Genomic DNA, 21387 nt, shown 5'->3' on the forward strand with positions numbered 1-21387 from the left:
GAAAAAAAATCCACCCTTCTCTTTGTGTTTGTTTATCATGAGAACGTTTCCCCCTTCTAAGAAGACAATGAAAAGAGGAAGTTCTTTAAAGTTCACTGTATAAAGAAATTATCAGAATAACTGTGTTTTTACATTTCCTGCAAAAAGCAACATCTATAATTTGCTATTTTCCCTCAATGTAGTGAGTGAATGAAGCCACACTGGATCCCTGAAAGCAAACAGCAATCCTGCAAATTCATTGTGGAACTGCACCTCTGCTTAGCATTAGTTACATTCCAGGCACGAAGGATTTAGCAGAAATGTTTTCCATGTGTCAAAATGACCTAGTCTGGAATTAACTATGCCGAGAGCTAGGCAAACAATATCATTTTGATATATTTTACAGTACATTATGAATTGAGATTTGGGGAAGAAAACAATCTTACTGACTCAATATGTAAAGTGTCAGTGTTGTCCACACACAAGAGAACATGAGATGACAGACACAGAACAGGCTCCATTTACATTTGTTTCAACTACTCCAACGTGACCACCCATTTGGAGAGGTTCGGAGTGGCAGAAGCAGATGAATTTTTATAACCGACACTGGGGACCCTGAACCTCCTCTAGAAGTAATGCGGGTATAAAATGCTTTCAGTATTTCCAAAATAACTTGAACATAAACTACTTAAAAAGATATTCTTTTACGTGAAAATCATAACAACTTTGAGAAGGATTATGAAAAATAATTTTCTAAATGGGATACAATGTCATTCTCAGAGGCTGTAAAGGACAGTTGGTTGAAAACTAAGAGTGACTCATAATTCCGCACAATATCATTATTCCACAATGTTTACTGTATGCTACTATATATTATACATTGTTTTAGGAATGGGGGAAACAGCTGTGAGCAAGTGGAATATGGTAGATTTGTTATTGGCAAATTAAGGACTAGAAAATAGCTTTTTTTACCTTTGGGGTCAGGGAATTGTAGACAGGACATTTTCTTTCCTCTGAACTATGATTTATTGCCAAGTAAATCACATGACTACCATGCTCCCAATATTAATCCCTTCTCTCCCCAGATTCAGGTAACACACTTCAAACCTAAACATCTACTCCTCTGCTTAGAAGCCTTTATTGGGGCCCCATTTCCTTCCCAAATCAAGACCAAGCTTCTAGCTCTGGCTCTACCTTACCCTTCTGTCTCTACCCCCAACAGTGTATGAGCCTCACACTCTTTTCACTGAGATTTGCCTGCCAAGGCCCCTGAAGACTGGCCTACCTCCACCCCTTGGCATTTTCTATTCCTACCCATCTATCCTTTGAGGCTTAGCCCAAATTTGCTTCTCCCCTAGCCAGGACTCCCTCCCTTCTTCCCTCCTCTGCACACTTCGGTGCTACACCTGTCCCTGTCCTATGGGATTCTGTCTCACATTAGGGCTACTGTCTTCCACTAGACTGTGAACTCTAGCTGGAAAGAAATATCTTAAACAGGGCAGAGCCCACAGCCATACAAAAATACTTCTTTCTCTCTGGGAGCACTGGCCCTTGCCTCTTGGCCTGGCTAACTTCTACTCACCCCGCAGATCTCCATGTAGGTATCACCTCTTCTGGGAAGCCTTCCTCCATCTTCAGATCTGGATCATCTGCACCCTGACCCCCACCCTCAAGGTGCTGCCATGTTTTTAACCTGCCACAGTCTTCACCTGTCAATCTCCCTGCAGAAGTGCCATGGGGTGGGCATGGGATTAGGAGATTATTCATTCCTTGGTGCTGTATTTGTAGCACCTGGCACACAGTAGGTACTCAATAAATAGTTGATGAAGTAAGAACTAAGGGTTCAATACATGTTCAATGGATGTGGACACTCTCTCCCATTAGAACATGAAATCCATGAAAAGGAAGGCATTTGCCCTATATTTCTCTAGCACTGACACATGGGAAAAGCTGCACGCTCAGTAGATGCTGATAAACAAGCCCCAGACAGGAAATGCAGAGCGATGCCTTCAACTCCATCCTGTGTTTCCCACAGAGTTCAGACTTCTCAGCTCAGAACGTACCAGCTGCCCCCACTGTGTGCAGCCTTTGACGTCCTAGATCCCAGCCCCGTGGGATGACTAAAGGGAATAAACACTGACTCCTCCCATCCCACGACTGGGCTCCAGATCCCCCAAACTACTACAGCATGTGATACTGCAGCGGCCTGCACAGCGGATGTGGGCCTCCAGCCTCTCTGAAGCATCCTGCTCTTGTTCTGAATATAATCTCATCTTCCCTCCCACCCTCCCCTCCTGCCCAATCCCTCTCTCACTCCCTCCTTCCCCTCATCTTGGAGTCCACTACTATCTGACCTGTGCATAGCATTCCTGGGCTTTTAGGACTAGAAGAGAGCTTCGACACTACCTGGTCCACTCTCCCCACCCCCACCTCCTGTGTTATAGGTCGGGACCTCAAGGCCTACAGAGTGGAGATGCTGCTAATAACAAAGCTGGGACCAGGATGCAGGCCTCTTGATTTCTGGTCCAAGTGACTTCTGCATGGACATTAAAAGCTTCCTTACCGACTTGTTTACAGTGGAAAGACGGCTACAGTGCAGTGAAGCACCTTGCTAACAAGATGAATAAGGTGGTGTGTGTGTGCGTGCATGCATGTGTTTCCCAACACAAACCCCTCATGACCGGGAGACACCTGTTTGCCCTGTACAGTAGCTGGCCCTCAATTAGACTTTCTAATTCAAAGGAACACCCCAAAACCTGCCCTCAACAAAGCACCAAGGACCTATACTTCCCTTCTGTGAATTTGGTCATAAGGAAAACATAAGAAAAAGAAAAAAGGGACCAGCAATCCCAAGCTGGGGACCCAGGGAGGAGAGGAGGCAGCTGCTGATGTCCTCCGAGCTCCTACTCACCCATCCCCTGGGGAACGGGTGGTATCAACAGTTCCCCTCCAACAAAGCACCTTCGGGCTCAGTCAGAGCAACAGGCAGGAATGTGAGCACGGTGATTTCGGCCACATTTGAATGCAGAACTCAAATCCTGCTGCAGTGAAGCTGGGTGGTGAGCACAGACCATTTGGAAACTGATGAGAGGTAGAGACGTTATCCATATTAAAGGGAAACTGGCTCTGCTTAGGGAAGTGCCAGAAGTTTGAGGTATGCAGGGAGCCACGCTGTAAGTTTTGGGAAACCTGAACAAGTCTGTCTGGCTTTTCGGGGAATGGCTCAATTAAGATGGTGTGGAGGAGGTGGCCTGGGTTTCCCTTTCCTGAGGCTGCTGGTGAGTCAGCATAGAGGAAAGACAAGTTCTGACATTTCATGCAAAGGGGGAAATAAATCAGCACTTCTCTGAAAACAGCATCCATCCCTTACTGTTTCATCAGGACTGTGCCCTCTAAATAGCAGCAGCTTCTTGAGCATTTGAGTTCTGGCAGGAGTCTCTGACAATTTTCTTATACTCCTGCCCACATCTGCTTTGGACTCCTGACTGTCTGCCATGCTGGGAGAGGGGAAAGATCAGGACAAGAGCAGCATGTGAGAGAAGTACAATAGAAGGAAATACAGGGATCAGACAACCTTCCAGGGGCTGAGGAGCATTTCAACTGGGAAACATTCAGACACTGGACACTTGTACAATCATACAAACCTGCAACCCTAGGTAAGGCCCTTCTTGGGGGGGCCACTCATGTATAAAATGAGAGGGTTCTACTGGAACTCATCAATGAGTTCGGTAAAGTTGTAGAATACAAAATTAATATACAGGGGGCTTCCTTGGTGGCGCAGTGGTTGGGAGTCTGCCTGCCAGTGCGGGGGGCGCGGGTTCGGGCCCTGGTCTGGGAAGATCCCACATGCCGCGGAGCAACTAGGCCCGTGAGCCACAACTACTGAGCCTGCGCGTCTGGAGCCTGTGCTCCGCAACAGGAGAGGCCTCGATAGTGAGAGGCCCGCGCACCGCGATGAAGAGTGGCCCCCGCTTGCCGCAACTAGAGGAAGCCCTCGCACAGAAACGAAGATCCAACACAGCCAAAAATAAAATAAATAAATAAATAAAGAAGCTTTCATTTAAAAAAAAAACAAAAAAACAAAAAAACACAATGAGGTATCAGCTCATACCCATCAGAAGGGCTATCATCAAAAAGACCACAAATAAAAAACAAGTGCTGGTAAAGATGTGGAGAAAAGAGAACCCTTGTGCACTGCTGGTGAGAATGTAACTTGGTGTAGCCACTGAGGAAAATGATATGGAGGTTCCTCAAAAAATTAAAAGTAGAACTACCATATATGATTCAGCAATTCCACTCCTGGGTATATATCAGAAGAAAATGAAAATGAAAATTAGAAAAAACTATATGCACCCCCATGTTCATTGTGGCATTATTTACAATAGCCAAGATATGGAAGCAATCTAACTATCACAATGGAATATTAATCAGCCACAAAGAAGAATGAAATCTTGCCATTTGCAACCACGTGGATGGATACAGTCAATAACTATGTAATATCTTTGTATGGTGACATATCGTAAGTTGACATCATCAACTTTTCATGATGATTATTTTGAAATGTACAGAAACATCCAATCACAGTGTTGTGTAACAGGAACTAACGTAGTGTTGTAGGTCAATTATTCTTCAAAAACAAACAAACTCATAGAAAAAGAGATCAGATTTGTGGTTACCAGAGGTGGGGGCTAGGGGATAGGGGGATGGGGAATTGAATGAAGGTGGCCAAAAGGTACAAACTTCCAGTTATAAGATAAATAAGTACTAAGGATGTAATACACAACATGATAAATATAATTAACACTGCTGTACATTATATATGAAAGCTAACAAGAGAGTAAATCCTAAGAGTTCTCATCACAAGGAAAAATTTTTTTTCTATTTAATTTTGCATCTCTATGAGATGAGAGATGTTCACTAAACTTATTGCGATAATCATTTCACAATGTATGTAAGTCAAATCATTATGCTGTACACCTTAAACTTATACAGTGCTGTACATCAATTATATCTCAATAAAACTGGAAGGAAAACAAAAACAAAAAAATAACACTAAGAAATAAAACAAGAGGGTTAGTTCTGATATGTCTGCTCCAAGATCCCTGCTAGCTCTGACCCCTGGCAACTCAAGGTACTTCTGGTATAAGCTCCCTGAGAACAGGGAGCACAACTTCTTCACACCTGCACCCCAACACCCAGCCCTGCACCCAGCACGTGGCATAGGCAGAGCAGACAGTCAAGGTTTATGGAATGAATGGCATCATCACGTGTGCACTACACCTTGATGCTTGCCCTAGGAGAACATTAGCAGACACCCTCAGGAAAAAATGTGGACAAACCAATGAAGAGGGCTGGGTTGGGACTGACTCGATAAAAGTCAATACAGCGACTTCCCTGGTGGCGCAGTGGTTAAGAATCCACCTGCCAATGCAGGGGACACAGGTTCGAGCCCTGCTTCAGGAAGATCCCACATGCCGTGGAGCAACTAGGCCCGTACGCCACAACTGCTGAGCCTGAGCTCTAGAGCCCGTGAGCCACAACTACTGAGCCCACGTGCCACAACTACTGAAGCCCGCGTGCCTAGAGCCCGTGCTCCGCAACAAGAGAAGCCACCACAATGAGAAGCCCGTGCACCGCAACGAAGACCCAACTCAGCCAAAAATAAATAAATAAAATTAAGAAAAAAAAAAAAGTCAATCCAGAAGGCCCATGATCTGATAATTCTGAGAACAAGTGAGGTAAATAAAGCATGGTGAAATGAAAGCCAAGCGAGATCTACTCTGAAAAAATGCGAATTGTCCTGGGAGCCCCTTTTCTCCTACGTGAACTGAGAAACACGTGGGGGAAGGATGCAAGCCTTGTAACAATTCATTGTTACTTACAGTAAATGTGAGTTTGAAATTAACTTTCCTTCACTTGATTGCATTCTAGAAACGCATTTTTCTTACAGGCACTTCCATTAGAAGATGGCAGGTACGTTCTAGGACAAGGCTTCTCAAACTTTAATATGCATGCAAACCACATGGCAACCCTGTTAAAACCACATCCTGATTCTAGGTTTAGGCTGGGGCCTAAATCCTGCGTTACTGACACGCTCCCAGTGATGCCAGTGCTGCTGTCAGAGGACCACACTGTCAGTAGCAAGTTCTAACTGTGGTTGTCAAACTCGGCAGCAATTAGAATCTCTAGGGGAGCTTTACAAATTACGAACCCAATCCACAGAGATTCTGATTTAATTGGCATGAATGCAGTCTGGGCGTCAGGAGTTTTTAAAGCTCCCCAGGTGGATTATATTATGCAGAAAAGTTTGGTGCCTGACAAGTAGTCCTCTATTTCCCTCTATCTGACACAGAAATAAGTGTCTCCCTCCAATTACTTCAAAAGCAGCGTTCTGAGGACCTAAAATGTAGTCTGTAAACAATCTATTCTCTTAGCAAGGAAATCAGCTTATTAATAATACCCAGAGTTCCACTTAGACTCTAAGCATGGTTTAGCTTTAAAAAACCAGTTGAATTCCAGTCACTGGTTCAGTTCTACAACAGTTTCTATTGGTCTCTTCAAGGTCACGCCAGAGTGTATTAAATATTTAATCACTCATTCTACTGACAATGAGCTTACATTACTGATGCTAGCTTTGTGTGTGACTGGCACCCTTTCCAACTCAGGCCCCTGGCTGCCACCCTGACCCAGGGAAATTTTGGAAGAGAACTACCTCTTATTTAGGCTTTGCACAGAGTAGATTTCAGCGAGCAACTGGGAAGACACAGAAAGAACACTTCTGGATCACTGTTGTGTTTAAAGTAATTCCCAGAAAAACCAGGCATAGTATATACTGTAAACACAAAAACAGAGCCAAATACAAATCAAATTGAGATTACTGTATAGATTACTGTGGATTATTTACTCTCTGTTTTGTCGGGGAAGATAATAAAGACAAGACTCTGTACATAGACAATAAGTTCTCCTCCATATTTTTCTAAACAGACATCACAAACAGTTTAGAACAATTTTCTTCTTATATATCTATGGTAAAAATAAAATCAGGTAATTATTAGTAAATGAATAACACCCTATAACAGATGTACACATCTCCCCATTTGGAAGGAGAATTTCTCCCATGTATATTATCTCCAGCAAAGAAAAGTGCCTCTTTTGTCCCGGGACTGTAGCTGATAGATCCTTCTACTTACCAGTATAGCTTGCAGAATAGTTGTTTGGATCTAAAAACTTCTTAACCAGCTCACAATTAGACAAGATATGATTTGTGGTGATAACGTTGAGATAGTTCTGAAGACCTTTCTGCCTCTCAGCTATGAACTCACGATCCATGTTACCAATCAATTTTTTGGGAGGAAGAGGTAGACTTAGGCCTGCAATCTTTAATTAAAAAAAAAAAAAAAGTATTATACTCATGTCATCCCCAAATAAGATACATCATCAGAATCCTGAGCCATCATATTTCATTAGGTCTAAGGCATTTTAGGATGCATCCTAATTTGTCATACTATAAAAATGTGAAAAACCGTAACAACTGAGAATTGATAAAATGCTTTATTCAGCGTAGCAACTTTAAAACTTAATTTTGTAATGTGGTTTTCTTTTTATCAAACATATACACGAACATCACTTCAAGAGTCAAACAGTTCTTTTTTTATTATTACTAGCAGTCCCACAGTGCTCCTACCACCACCCCCCCCAACAGGTGACATATCCATTCCCCACTCCCCAGAGGCAGTCACATTCAACTCTTTCAGCTGATCTTCTGGAATAGGGGAATGTTCACATTGTTATGTCTTGATTTTTCACTTTTATGCATTATCTGTAAGTTTCTAATTATGGAAGATTAGGATTAAGTTCTCTTTCACCATCCTAATCTCATTCCATACACGTTCTATTACTACTCCTTCCAATATAGTGATGTTATAATTTTATTTAGTGCAATATTTATATTTACATTAGGTAAATGATATTCACAACGGAGCCAAAGAGCATGCTTATTATTCCTTTCTGTCAATTAGTAGTCTTTTTAAGTTTTCTATTCAACTCCAAACTCTCCACCTAAGCCTTTTCTCAACACACTCAGATACAAAGATGTATCAACTTTATCTTCTTGAGGAGTACCTTCCAGAACCCACCAACCTGCTCCAAGCAGGACTGGTGGTTCCTAAACCTGCTGCAAAGCTGGCATCCTGGGACCTCCCTTCACCATCATGCTGGAGAAGCTTTTGTCCTTTATCCTGCTGAACCCCATTTCTATATCCATACCTGCCCTTTTCTTAGATAATTCCCTGACTTTGGGTGGAGATACCCTGTGTCAGCTTCCTAAAAAGGGAGTAAGGGAGATAAATTTTTTGAAACCTTGCATGTTAAAAAATGTCTTTATTCTACCCTCACACTTGATTGATAACGAGTCTTGATATGGAATTCTAAGTTGGAAATATATTTCTTCCTCAGAATTTTTAGGAGCTACATTATTGTCTTTTAGTTTCTGCTGCTGCTGTTAAAGGTTCAAGCAGTAGATTCTTTTTTTTTTTTTTTTTAATTTTTATTTTTAAAGTTTTTTTTTTTTATTGATTGATTGATTGATTGCTTGATTACTATGTTGGGTCTTCGTTTCTGTGCTAGGGCTTTCTCTAGTTGCGGCAAGCGGGGGCCATTCTTCATCGCGGTGCACGGGCCTCTCACTATCACGGCCTCTCTTGTTGCGGAGCACAGGCTCCAGGCGCGCAGGCTCAGTAGTTGTGGCTCACGGGCCTAGTTGCTCCGCGGCATGTGGGATCTTCCCAGACCAGGGCACGAACCCGTGTCCCCTGCATTAGCAGGCAGATTCTCAACCACTGCGCTACCAGGGAAGCCCCCAAGCAGTAGATTCTTGATTCTGGTTTTTTTTCTCTCCCTGGAAGCTTTTAGGATCTTCTCTTTGACCTCGGTTTGTGAATCCCATGTGCCTTTATAAGGCTCTATTTTCATTCTCTGTGCTGAGTACTCAGTCCTTTCAATCTAGAAACTAATATTCTTACATTCTTTGGTATTTTCTTGTATTAGGTCATTATTTCTTCCCCTCCATTCCCTTTGCTTTCTGTTTCTAGAACTCCTGTTTTCCAATGTTGGACTTTCTGGACTGGTCCTCTATTCTTATCTTTTCCCTCCCATTTTCCACCTATGTTAAACATTTTCTCCCTGGGATATTTCCTCTATCTTTCAGCCCTTCTAAAGAGTTTTCATTCCTACTATTATCTTTTTTACTTCTAAATACTTTTCTTTCCTTAATAGCATCCTGATGTAATAATGTAATGTAATTTTTCATCTCTCTGAGATTATAAAAGACAATTTTTCTAAGAACCTGTGACCTCACTGTCTTTAGCTCTTTCCTCTTAGGCTGGACAGATCCTCCCAAAAGAATTTTCCAGTCTCCTGCCTGGAGGGTCTACGCCTGACTGCCAGTATTCTGGGAGCTGAAAGGAAGAAGAGGGCTTGGCTGGGGGCAGGGGTGGGGAGTAGTCAGGTCTCCTGTTTGTTATGTAAATTTTCCAACTATGCCTGCATTCTCCAGTCCAAAGACTGTTCTACCCTCTCCAGGGAATAAACTCAGTTTTTCTACTGGAGGGAGAAGAGCAGCCATAAGTTGCTCAGATGGGGAGATTTGGTGATCTGACTGCTTAAACATACTTTCAACTCCTGATTTTAGCTTGACCTCAGCCCAGGCTGCAGGCAGCAGCTGGTGCTGTCACTTGCTAAATCTTTGGAGGTTCTGTGGTATAAACTGGGACCCAGTGGGGTTAGCCACCCTCACTGCCATCTCAGAATTCTGCCTTCCCATATCTGCTTAATTAGTTAGCTCTCATCCATTGGATTTTCAGTTTCAAATGTTTTTGTTGTAGTTTTCTCCTCTCCTATTCTATTTGTCCTTGAGGGTGTGTGTGTGTGTATAAGATCAATTTACTGTTGTTTTAGAGTGGCTTCGGGAGAGAGGAAAAGTAAATGCGGGTGCTCAATCTATCATTTTCCAGATCATTTAAAACTTTATGAGTCCCGGGCTTCCCTGGTGGCGCAGTGGTTAAGAATCCACCTGCCAACGCAGGGGAAAAGGGCTCGATCCCTGGTCCGGGAAGATCCCACACGCCGTGGAGCAACTAAGCCCGTGTGCCACAACTACTGAGCCTGCGCTCTAGAGCCTGCGAGCCACAACTACTGAAGCCCAGGCGCCTAGAGCCCATGCTCCGCAACAAGAGAAGCCACCGTGATGAGAAGCCCGCTCACCGCAACGAAGAGTAGCCCCCGCTCGCCGCAACTAGAGAAAGCCTGCGCACAGGAACCAAGACCCAATGCAGCCAAAAATAAAATAAAATAAATAAATTTATTTAAAAAAACCAAAAAACAAAAAAGCTTTATAAGTCCTTTTTCTTTTTTGGCCACACCGAGCGGCATGCAGGATCGTAGATCCCCAACCAGGGATCGAATCTGGGCCCTTGGCAGTGAAAGCACGGAGCCCTAACCACTGGACTGACAGGTAATTCCCTATGAATCTATTTTTTAAACTTAAAAAAACAAAGTATCAGATTGGTATCTTAATGAGCAAAACTGCTTTGAAAGAGCACTGCTAGTCTACACTTGTACGTAGATTAGAGCTGTCCAAGTGGCATGTGTACTGATCAAGGGGAAGGTCTAAAGAGAAGGGCATCTTGAATTCAGACAAGCATGTCATCTAAATCACCCATGTGAACGAACCTAACTTAGCCTGTTCCACTCTGTTGTATTTTTCAAACAATGCTGAAGACCTTGAACTTGATATTGGGCAAGATGAAAAGGTTGGCTGACAATTCTAAATTGCCTATTTCTCCAACATATTTATGAAAACATGTCAGAACATACTTAGAGTGAATTTTCAACCATGGCAAAATTCATTGCCAGATGACACACTTCAATTTCAGGTTGTTTTCCTCACTCATACAATTAGGCTTTATCTAACAGCAGTTCCTTTATTAGCTAAATACAAAGCATACTTATGAAGAAAGCACATCACTCAGCTAGCACACATCCAAGCCAATCGTTTTATTATTATTTTTGTTCAGGAGCATTGAGTAATACAGGGGAATCAAAGGTAATATATTACTGAAAACATAACTGATTTCTTTTAAAAACTCCTTTACTAAGTTGCAGGATATAATCTCATTTGTGTGTGTATGTATGTGTGTGTGTATAAGCCCAGGCATATAGTTATATATGCACCAAAAATGTCTGAAAGGACTCACACTACCTGCTTGAGAATAGCTACCTCTGGGAGTGGGTTGGTGAACTAATTTTTATTTCTATACTATGAAATGTTACATTTCTCATTTACTACTTTTTTCAATTAAAAAAAAGAAAGAAACAAACCCTTTTGCTCATCAAAGTGATCATATACACAACAACGATTTTTTTTTAAATTACTATCAGCCAATATCAGCACATTTTCCTGTACTACCTGCCCAAGAGCAGACCCAGCTGAACCTCACATCACTCGGAATGGACAGTCACATCTGACAACATCGGATTCAAACCCCAACAGGGCTATTTTTTTGGGGGGGGGCTGTTTTTCATTCATGAATTTGATAAGCTATCTGTTTCACACTTTGTGGCCTCCAAGCTTGAACCAATCTTTTTTTTCATGCTTCATTTCTCTTTAGGAAAATGTATTGATCTTCCCAGACATCCCATCAGCTCTTCCAAATCAACAGGTGAAACAGAGTTCTTTGCCAACAGCTGTGATTAGAGTGTCCCTGCCATGTCAGTCTGCTAGACAGATGGGAGGTGTTTTCCTGCCCTGGTTTAAGATCTCACAATAAATATTCCTAAAAGTATTAAAACCATGCTGTGTGTGTTATTTTAAAATCTTGCCTTTGAGGGACTTCCCTGGTGGTCCAGTGGTTAAGACTCTGTGCTCCCAATTCAGGGGCCCCGGGTTTGATCCCTGGTCAGGGAACTAGATCCCGCATGCTGCAACTAAGAGCCCACATGCCACAACTAAAAAGATCCCGCATGCCACAATGAAGATCCCGCATGTGGCAACTAAAAGATCCTGCATGCCGCAACAAAGATCCCGTGTGCCGCAATTAAGACCTGGCGCAGCCAAATAAATATATTTTTTAAAAGTTCACTAAAAAATAAATAAATAAATAAAAATAAAATAAAATAAAATCTTGCCTTTGAAAGGAGATTAACATTCAAGAGAAACTTCTCTTTCAGCTTCCTCCCAGAATTTCTCAAATGCTTACCAGTCACAGAATATAAAATTCAGAACTCCCATGACTAATTAGAAAGGAGGGAGAGAGAGTACTAGCACATAAAGTGATGAAGCCACTCAGTCAGTGATTTCCTAGACACCTCCACAGGGATGGCTTCAAGCCAATCATCCCATTTTTTATTGTTCCCTCTTCAACGTGCCCTATGGATTCCCTTCTTGAGTTCCTTGTATAAAGGAAAAGAGAACAAGAAGGCTAGCAGAGAAGTCCCCAAAATTCCTCCATTCATAACACCTGCAGAGTGACAAAGCAAAGGGGGGATAACAGCCAAACTGGGGTCTGGAGCCCATAATCTGACCCATGCTAGCCTAGCAGAAGCTTCTAAATTCCATGACAAACTCTATCAGTTTCAAGAAAACTAGCTTTTTGTCTGGAGGAAAAACCTTCTAACTCTGAATCTACTAGTCTCTCATTTCTGTTATCAGACCTTAACGATCTGCAAATTGTCTTCAACTACATTCTGGGGAGTATTCTAGGGAGTTCTAAGCTCTCAACAGACCCTAATTTGTCCCCATTTCCCCCCAGTGTTCAGTAGAGTCTCTCCTACGTCAACAATGGGCAGTACAACCAAATTACAAAATATCTGTGCTACAACAGACCTGAGAAGACATCTGGTTCAACCCCTTGGCTTCAGATGGGGAGAGTGAGGATAGAGAGAGGAAGTAACTGAGCCCAGGTCTCAGTGCTGGTAAGGGGCAGAGGCTGGGTTCCATGCCAAGTCTGAGGGTTCCCTGCCAGTTCCCATCACTGCAGCTCCTTCTTCTTTTTCTGTGTCGCGTGCTATCTCCCTAGATGGTCACCAACTTGATGGTGCCTTTAAAATAAGGTGGTGATTTTTCTTCACTGTTACCACAAGATATGCTCACTATAAAAAGTTGGGAAAGTACAGCTTTTTTTGTTTTTCTACTTACATAGCTTGCATGTGTTTTCTTGTACCGAACTTGGAAAGTACAGAACAGTATAAAGAACCAGAAAAAAACATAACCCATAAGCCTCCCACCTGGGGATCCCCATTGTTAACATTTTGGCATATTTCCTTCCAACCTTTTTTTCTAAACATTTCAATGTAATTATTATATTGCATGTATAATTTTACATCCTGCTTTTTTTTTTTTTTTTTTTGCTTAGGTATGTTTCCTATTGGACTCAGACAACTCTGCATATGTGTATTGTATTTCTCTTTTTTCAGCAGGAACTCATTTATCTGTCAGAAGGGTAATCAGACACTGAAATTCATGGTCACAGTTTTATTCTGTGGTTTTGGAATCTTTTTGGTCTGTTTTATGGAGGTTGTTTTGAAATTATTTTGTTGCCAAAAAGCTGTATGTGCTTTCTTCTGTTTGTTTACTTGGATCCAGAAAAACCTCCCACTGAAGTGCTGTCTGGCCATATCCTGCCCAGCACAAGCCAACATCAATACATGCGGATATTTGCATTTGAAATAAGATGCACAGTGAAAGTACCCATTTTAAAAAGGAAAATTACACTGATGCAAAAATAAAATTCTATTATATTAAAAAGGCTATAATTGAATAGTCATGGAGATTGAACTTTATATCCCCAAAGAAAGAACAAATAGGGAATAAAACCCTCCTCCCCACCCCCCATTCTTGAGGGCTAGGCCTAGGCAATTTCAATTTCAGAAGTATTTTTCCATGATTCTTACTCAGCCGTGGCTGAACGGCACTGTACAAAATCACTCCCCCTTCTGGGACTTCCCTGGTGGCGCAGTGGTTAAGAATCCGCCTGCCAATGCAGGGGACGTGGGTTTGAGCCCTGGTCCGGGAAGATCCCACATGCCGTGGAGCAACTAAGCCCGCGAGCTACAACTACTGAGCCGATGTGCCACAACTACTGAAGCCCGCGCGCCTAGAGCCCATGCACCGCAACAAAGAGAAGCCCCCGCTTGCCTCAACTAGAGAAAGCCCGTGCACAGCAACGAAGACCCAACGCAGTCAAAAATTAAAAAATTAAATAAATTTATTTTTTTTAAAATGTAGACAGACAACATGTGTGAAATGCATGACCATATGTCAATTACAAGAAGGTCTGCAGATACTCAGGCCAGTTCTACTGGAAGGAAAATAAGGCATTCATGCTTTCAGCAGTGTTGTAAATAATGTGAAAGTCTGGACTCTACAAATGCTATTTTTCCAAAGTCTGGTCAATAAAAAATGGCCTTTTGAAGGAAAGAAAGCATTACGCTGCTTCCCAGGCAGCAGTCCTCCTGACCTTTGTGGACAGGATCAGAGGTCACTCAGAATGAGTGATGATGGCCAGTTCACCTCCCAGCTGGGCTGGTCGTAAGCCAAGCACTCTGGCTCAAGGGTTTATGCTACCAATCAAAGCTGAGATATGATACAAGCCCAGTGGTCTTCAATAACCCATGGCCCCTGAAGACCAATCTACCAGGTAAAGACATAGGTGGTATTGCCAGTACCTACGGTGCTAACACTTCTCTAGGACCCTTCAATCATTATCAGCCCTAGCTTTGTTTCCAGCCCATCCCTCTTTCCATTATGGCCACCAAGTTACAAACATTTAAATCAAAGGGATTTAGAAATACATATTTAAGAGAAAAAAGTTACACTGAGGGACTTCCCTGGTGGCGCAGTAATTAAGAATCTGCCTGCCAATGCAGGGGACATGGGTTCTATCCCTTGTCCAGGAAGATCCCACATGCCGCAGAGCAACCAAGCCCGTGCACCACAACTACTGAGCCCGCGTGCCACAACTACTGAAGCTCGCATGCCCTAGAGCCCGTGCTCCACAACAAGAGTAGCCACTGCAATGAGAAGCCTGCACACCGCAACGAAGAGTAACCCCCGCGCACAGCAACGAAGACCCAATGCAGCCAAAAAATAAATTTAAAAAGTAAAAAAAAAAAAAAAAAAAAAAAAAGTTACACTGAAAAAGGCTGAGTCTCTAGTTACTGCTGAGTGTTGTTGATCTGCAATGCCGACTATGCAGCCTTGTTTAAGAGAGTCTGAGCGTCCCAGCTCTCAGTGAACAACTCTAGCAATCCATTTAGTCATTCCTAACCTGCGAAAAGGAGGTAACACACAGCATCCCATGATTGTGGTAAGGACGCAGTCTGGCACAAAGGTGCCCAGCTGCAAGGTGACTATTATAAATGATATTTATTCCCCAAAGTTTATTTTTAGAGTCACACATCATCTGTTTAAAGTATGAGCTTATCTCCTTTGCTAGGGAAATTTGCTAATTTCTTGTTCCTAATATTGTTGTTTCCAACTAGTTTCCAAGATACCCCAAGCAATAAATGTGTGTCATTGGTGTTTTAAAATAATTACCTGCAAGCTGTTGTTCAGCAAATCAAAGTCACTGTATCTCCTAACAATCTGTAAGAAATAAAAGTGGTGTTTTGATTCAGCAAAGACCATCAATTTTCATTTCCCTATTTAATATTTATTGGCATTTTAGAGCCAAGGCACTTGCATTAAGGGTAGCAGGGCTTACATACCTGGTGCTTAACTTGCTTAACTCAGCAGCCCCAGAAAACAGACCAAGCAGTGCCCCAGAGTTGGCTGGGCTGTGGGAAACTGGTTAATGCTAGCCAAATTCGCAAGATGCCGACAAGTAAGAAAGAATGATGATGTATTTGTTTCCAGGGTGAATAGCCCTTTAAGTTTTTTTTTTTTTTTTTATTAACCAGGCACCTAGAAAGACGAATTAATGATTTACAAAAAAAAAAAAAGTTTTAGTGAATATGAAATTAAAGTTAAAGCATGTGGACAGTCTGGAGGCCATTTCATCCTTGCCCTGGATAAAACTTCCCCCATTTGAGATCCAACCAGTCTAGAGACTGGATGCATCTGCAGGCAGAGAGGTCACACCGCTCTCTGATTCCCCCTGTTTCCCCTCTTGGCCAACAGCCCACATCCACTGTGTATGCATTCTTTCTTAGTTATGTTGATGCCATTGGTTAGGCCATAGCCAAATTCCACTAGCTCTTCAGTCTCTGGGGAAGGAAGTTATTTTGCTTTCAAAAAGTTTTTTCAATCTTTATTGATGATTCTCAAATATTAGTGTGCATAAGAATTACCTGGAGATCACCTAGGAATTCAGGAATTTAAGGAGGTTAAGTATCTACATTTTTGTTAAGTATCCCCCAGGACTCTAAAGCACTGGATCTAGAAGACTACATCAAGGGTTAATTTTTCTGGCAGGACGTTGCCCTTGGGCCTGTTTGACATATATACATCAGAAAGTTAAACATGAGGCCATCCCTGATAAGTGCAAAGGAGCAAAAGGTAGCACAATAGTTAACCACAGAGAATGTGCAAATTCCAACCCTGTCTGGCAGGGATATAAGCGTGACCTTGGACCAGTTACTTACCTTTTGAATGTAAAATGGGGCTAATACTATCACACAGAACTGGCTTTAAAGGGCTAAGTGAATTAATGTGCCTAACAATAAATGCTCAACTGATGTTAAATATTATAATTATTCCAACAAAAAGCAGTTTGAATTTTCAGGCAAAGAAAAGACCAAGTATGGGTCACTGAGGTCAAAGACTGCTTAAGGTGAGAGGTAAGGTTCAATCTGGGCTATGAAGGACAAGGTAAGATTTTTGGAAGACAGGAGGGTCGTTGTAATTACTAAAACAGGAAAGAAATGGTCCCTGTACTGAATTCAGCCACCCTCTGCAAGTCAACTGGGATGGGAAGCACCTCTAGATCTATATAGTTAAGTTCTGCCTCTCTGAGGCCACCTGTGAGGAAAGCAGGCCCTGGGGCTGTAAGCAGATCCTTACCTATGGTCAGTGCGGGAACTAGCACTAGAAATTGTCCATGACCGGACTTGGGAGTCCATGAAATGCACAATGTCCAGGGCAGTGTCTCACCCTTCTACCTGGTGGACTGAACGTTAACCTGCCTCACCCAAACCATGGCTTCAGGGAAGGAGGTTTGAATTACTAGGAACAAAACAAGTAATTTGCCTACCCCACTTACTCTGTGTCCAGCTGGAGAACAAATTACTACTCTCTGTAGTGACATCATACACGAATTAAACCAAACAACTGGGAACATAAAAGCCTTTTATAATACATATGTTAGAGCTAAACGTTTATATCTAAAAGACATATGATTAATATAGTTTTTACAGATTTTTAGATGCCCCAAGTCAGAATTTTGTTTAAACATTTTTCTAAAGAAAAAAAAAAAAAAAAAAAGCTTACCTGCCAGCTATTTTCTACAGAAATTCCTCTTTGTACCCGAATGATATATTCCTAAAAAAGAAGGGGAAAAGAGCCTCAATTACAAAACACCCAAATCATGCAGCTATATGGATGGACCTAGAGATTATCATACTAAGTGAAGTAAGTCAGACAGAGAGAAACAAATATCATAAGATATCACTTATATGTGGAATCTAAAAAAAAAAATTATACAAATGAACTTATTTACAAAACAGAAATAGACTCACAGATATAAAAAATAAACTTATGGTTACCAAAGGGGAAAGTGGGGGCCGGGGGGGAGGGATAAATTAGGAGTTTGGGATTAAAATATACACATTACTATATATAAAATAGATAACTAACAAGGACCTACTGTACAGCACAGGGAACTATACTCAATATCTTATAATAACCTATAATGGAAAAGAATCTAAAAAAGAATACATATCTGAATCACTCTGCTGTACACCTGAAATTAATACAACATTGTAAATCAACTGTTTTAATAAAAACAAATTTTTAATAAGAAACAAAACAGAACAAAAAAACCACCCAAATCAGAGGATCAAAAATATTAAGTGAAAGCATCAGGTAAAGTAGACTTCAGAGCAAAGACTACTAGAAACAGAGAGGGACATAAAGATACAAGGGTAATCTCGCAGCAAGACATAACAATCTTAAATGTGTGTGCACCAAATACCAGAGCTGCAAAATATGTGAAGCAAAAACTGATAGAACTGGAAGAAGAAATAGATGAATCCATGATTACAGTTGGAGACTTCAACACCCCTCTCTCAGCAATTGATAGAACAACTAAAGAGAAAACCAGTAAGGATATAGACGAATTCAACAATACCATTATTGATGAAAAATTAATCAATAAGATTAATAATCTTACTGAATATTAATTAATAATTAATAACCAATTAATCTAAGAAAGAAATGAAAACTTTTATTCGAGCCAACCTGGGGGCTATAACCCAGGAGACAGTCTTTCAGAAAGCTCTGAGGACTGTTCCGCCTGTTAGAGGTCAAAGCACAGTTATGTAAGTTTTTAAGACAAACGGTTATACATCAAATGACATATCAACAGTTTACACAATCCAGATCTGCACGTACAAAGCAAGTCGTGGGTCATGGTGGTGACCCTTTGCGAGATTAAGAAGGAATGTTATCTCCTAAGGAGGTCTAGTTAATGCAGCCACACAATACATACTAAAAGGGAGGGAGGAAACCTAAATGGGCCGAGAAAAATTTTATGTTTGAATTTTTCTTGTCTTGCCATAAAATATGAATTTTACTTCATTACCATCAACCAACAGATTAATCAGCATTTATAGAACACTCTATCCAACAACAGCACTCCATCCAACAATATTCTGCTATTCAAGAGGATATACAGATGGCATACAAGCACAGGAAAAGATATTCAACATTACTAGTCATCAAGCAAATGTAAATTAAGACCACAATGAGATATCACTATATCCCTATGAGATGGCTGAAACAAAAAATAATGATAACACCAAATGCTGGCTAGGATAACAGACAAACCGGATCACTCATAAATTAATGGTGGGAATTTTAAATGGTATAGACACTCCAGAACACAGTTTGGCAGTTTCTTAAAAAATTAAAACATGCAACTATCATATGACCCAGCAACTGCACTCCTGGACATTTATTGCAGAGAAACAAAAACTTATGTCCATACGATAACTCACATATGAAAGTTCACAGTAGCTTTACTGGTAACAGCCCAAAAGTAGAAACAAGCCAGATGTCCTTAAGCAGGTAAATGGTTAAACTTTGCTACATCCACACCAGGGAATATGACTCAGCAACAAAAAGGAATAAACTATTGATACATGCAACAAATTGGATGAATCTCCAGAGAACTGTGCTGAGTGAAAAAGCCAATACCAAAAGATTATAAACTACATGTCTCCATTTCTACAACATTCATGAAATGACAAAATTATAGATATGGAGGACAGCCTAGTGGTTGCTAAGAGTTAAGGCTGGGGTAGGAGGGTGTGTGTGGAAGGGAAACAAGTGTGGCTGTAGAAGGGCAAATGAAGCGCTATGGTTTGAAGGTCTCTGTCCCCCCAAAATTCATGTGTTGAAATACTAATCCCTAAAGATGATGGTATTAGGAGGTGGGACCTTTGGGAGGTACTTAGGTCATGAGAGTGAAGCCCTCATGAATGGGATTAGTGCCCTTATAAAAGAGTCTTCAGAGGGGCCCTTGCCCCTTCCACCACGTGAGGATAGTTTGAGACGGTGCCACTAGCTATGAACCCGGAGGAGGACCATCAGCAGAAGGCAATCATGCTGGCACCTTAGTCTTGGACTTCCAGCCTCTAGAACTATGAGAAATAAATTTCTGTTGTGTATAGGCCACTTGGTTTATGGCATTTTGTTATAGCAGCCTGAATGGACTAAGACATGAGGGATGTCTGAACCAATGGAAATGTTCTTGATTATGTATCTTGATTACATCAATGTTAATGTCTTGGTCGTGATATTGTACCAAGTTTTGCAAGATACTACCAATGAAAAAACTGGATAATGAATATATGGGATCTCTCTGCGATGTTTTTTATAACTGTATGAGAATCTACAATTATCTCAAATTAAAAATTTTAACCTTAGGCATTCAAAACTAGTATGGTAGAGTCAGAAGACTACGATCCATGATTTTTACCACTCAAAGTTTGCATTTTATATGCATAGTCAACTAGAAAAGGCCATGGTTAAGAAAACAAGTAAAAAGGTAGAATAGATATGCAGTGATGGCATTTTCCAAAGAAACCAAATCTAATTACCCCCAAAGCTGCCTGATCACTGAAATCTTCCTGCTCCTGGGGAGGGAAGAGAAGACAGGGTGTTAAAAATACACATTCCCAGGCCTTGCACCAGACTTGCTGAATCAGAATCCCTAGGATAGAAACCGGGAATTAGAAGTTTTAATAGCCTCCCCAGGTAATTCTTACTAATCAAATAAGAAGGAAACAGAGACCTAGTCCAGCCTTCTGCTTATACACACAGGGAGTTATGATGAAGGTACAGATGAAATCATATAAAAAACATTAACTTTTTTTTCCTCAAATGCTCAGAATTCTTTTAACATCTTTGGATGGTATGATTCAGGTATTACTCATAGTCACTAGTCAACAAGTGCTTATCAACACAGTACTCAACAAATCCTTTCTACTGAATTAATTCTGATTTAAATAGGTTATTTAGAAAATAACGCCAAATAAGCATTGTTAACTTGGTAACTGAATTTTAAAATAGATCTTATTTTCACTACCATTCATTTCCATTCTGTTTAGTTTGCAAAGGTTGATAAAGTCCACATACGCAGGAATTTCTCCTGCTCTGGACTATGTTAAGAATGGTACATTCAACAATATCCACTCAATTTACGAGTGAATCAACTATGTACCTGGCACCCTGCTTAGCTGGTTTCATGTGGGGTTATAAAATAAATATTTCAAAATTAACTTGTGTACTACGGCAAATCTCTTAAGCAATGTGCCAATGCAATTATTTCTGAATACACAAAGATAAAACACTAAAAATATCTGACATTCTTGTATTTGGGGATCAGTCCATTAGCTTTGAAATTTTCTTCTTTTCTCAGGGTTGTCTTCCTGGCAAATTGTCTGGGCTTTTACGTTCTTATAGTAGAGCTAAAATCAGCACATATAATTGAGTACTTCCAAACAACTACACGCAGACAAGTTGATGTCTAAGTCAGGGAGGAACTTTTATTTCTCAAAAATCACTTCAAGCATGCATTGCTTCACTATGATTTATAAGAGGAATAATATTAATTTTAAAAATTCCAGTTCAATGTTGAGCACTTGGTAGGTGCTAACACTGCTGTCTTGCTTTATATACTTTGGGTTTAAAGC

At 41.1% G+C, this 21387-nt stretch overlaps 1 protein-coding gene across 10 annotated transcripts in view; it reads right to left on the bottom strand.

The window, feature by feature from the left end:
• PXK (PX domain containing serine/threonine kinase like) overlaps nucleotides 1-21387 on the bottom strand; it is a 74829-nt gene that overhangs the window by 32688 nt on the left and 20754 nt on the right. For 9 of the 10 annotated variants that reach the window (XM_082344794.1, XM_082344786.1, XM_082344788.1 and 6 more), the window contains exons 2-4: nucleotides 17462-17512; nucleotides 15572-15619; nucleotides 7170-7356 (exon numbers count right to left, since the gene is read on the bottom strand). The exons of the other annotated variant lie outside the window; for it this stretch is intronic. In XM_082344794.1, coding sequence (XP_082200920.1) covers nucleotides 7170-7356; nucleotides 15572-15619; nucleotides 17462-17512 — 286 coding nt within the window. The remainder of the gene's footprint in view (nucleotides 1-7169; nucleotides 7357-15571; nucleotides 15620-17461; nucleotides 17513-21387) is intronic. 10 annotated transcript variants of the gene reach the window in all.

Source organism: Balaenoptera borealis (assembly GCF_965194805.1).
Source record: "Balaenoptera borealis genome assembly, chromosome: 12".
NCBI lineage: Eukaryota > Metazoa > Chordata > Mammalia > Artiodactyla > Balaenopteridae > Balaenoptera > Balaenoptera borealis.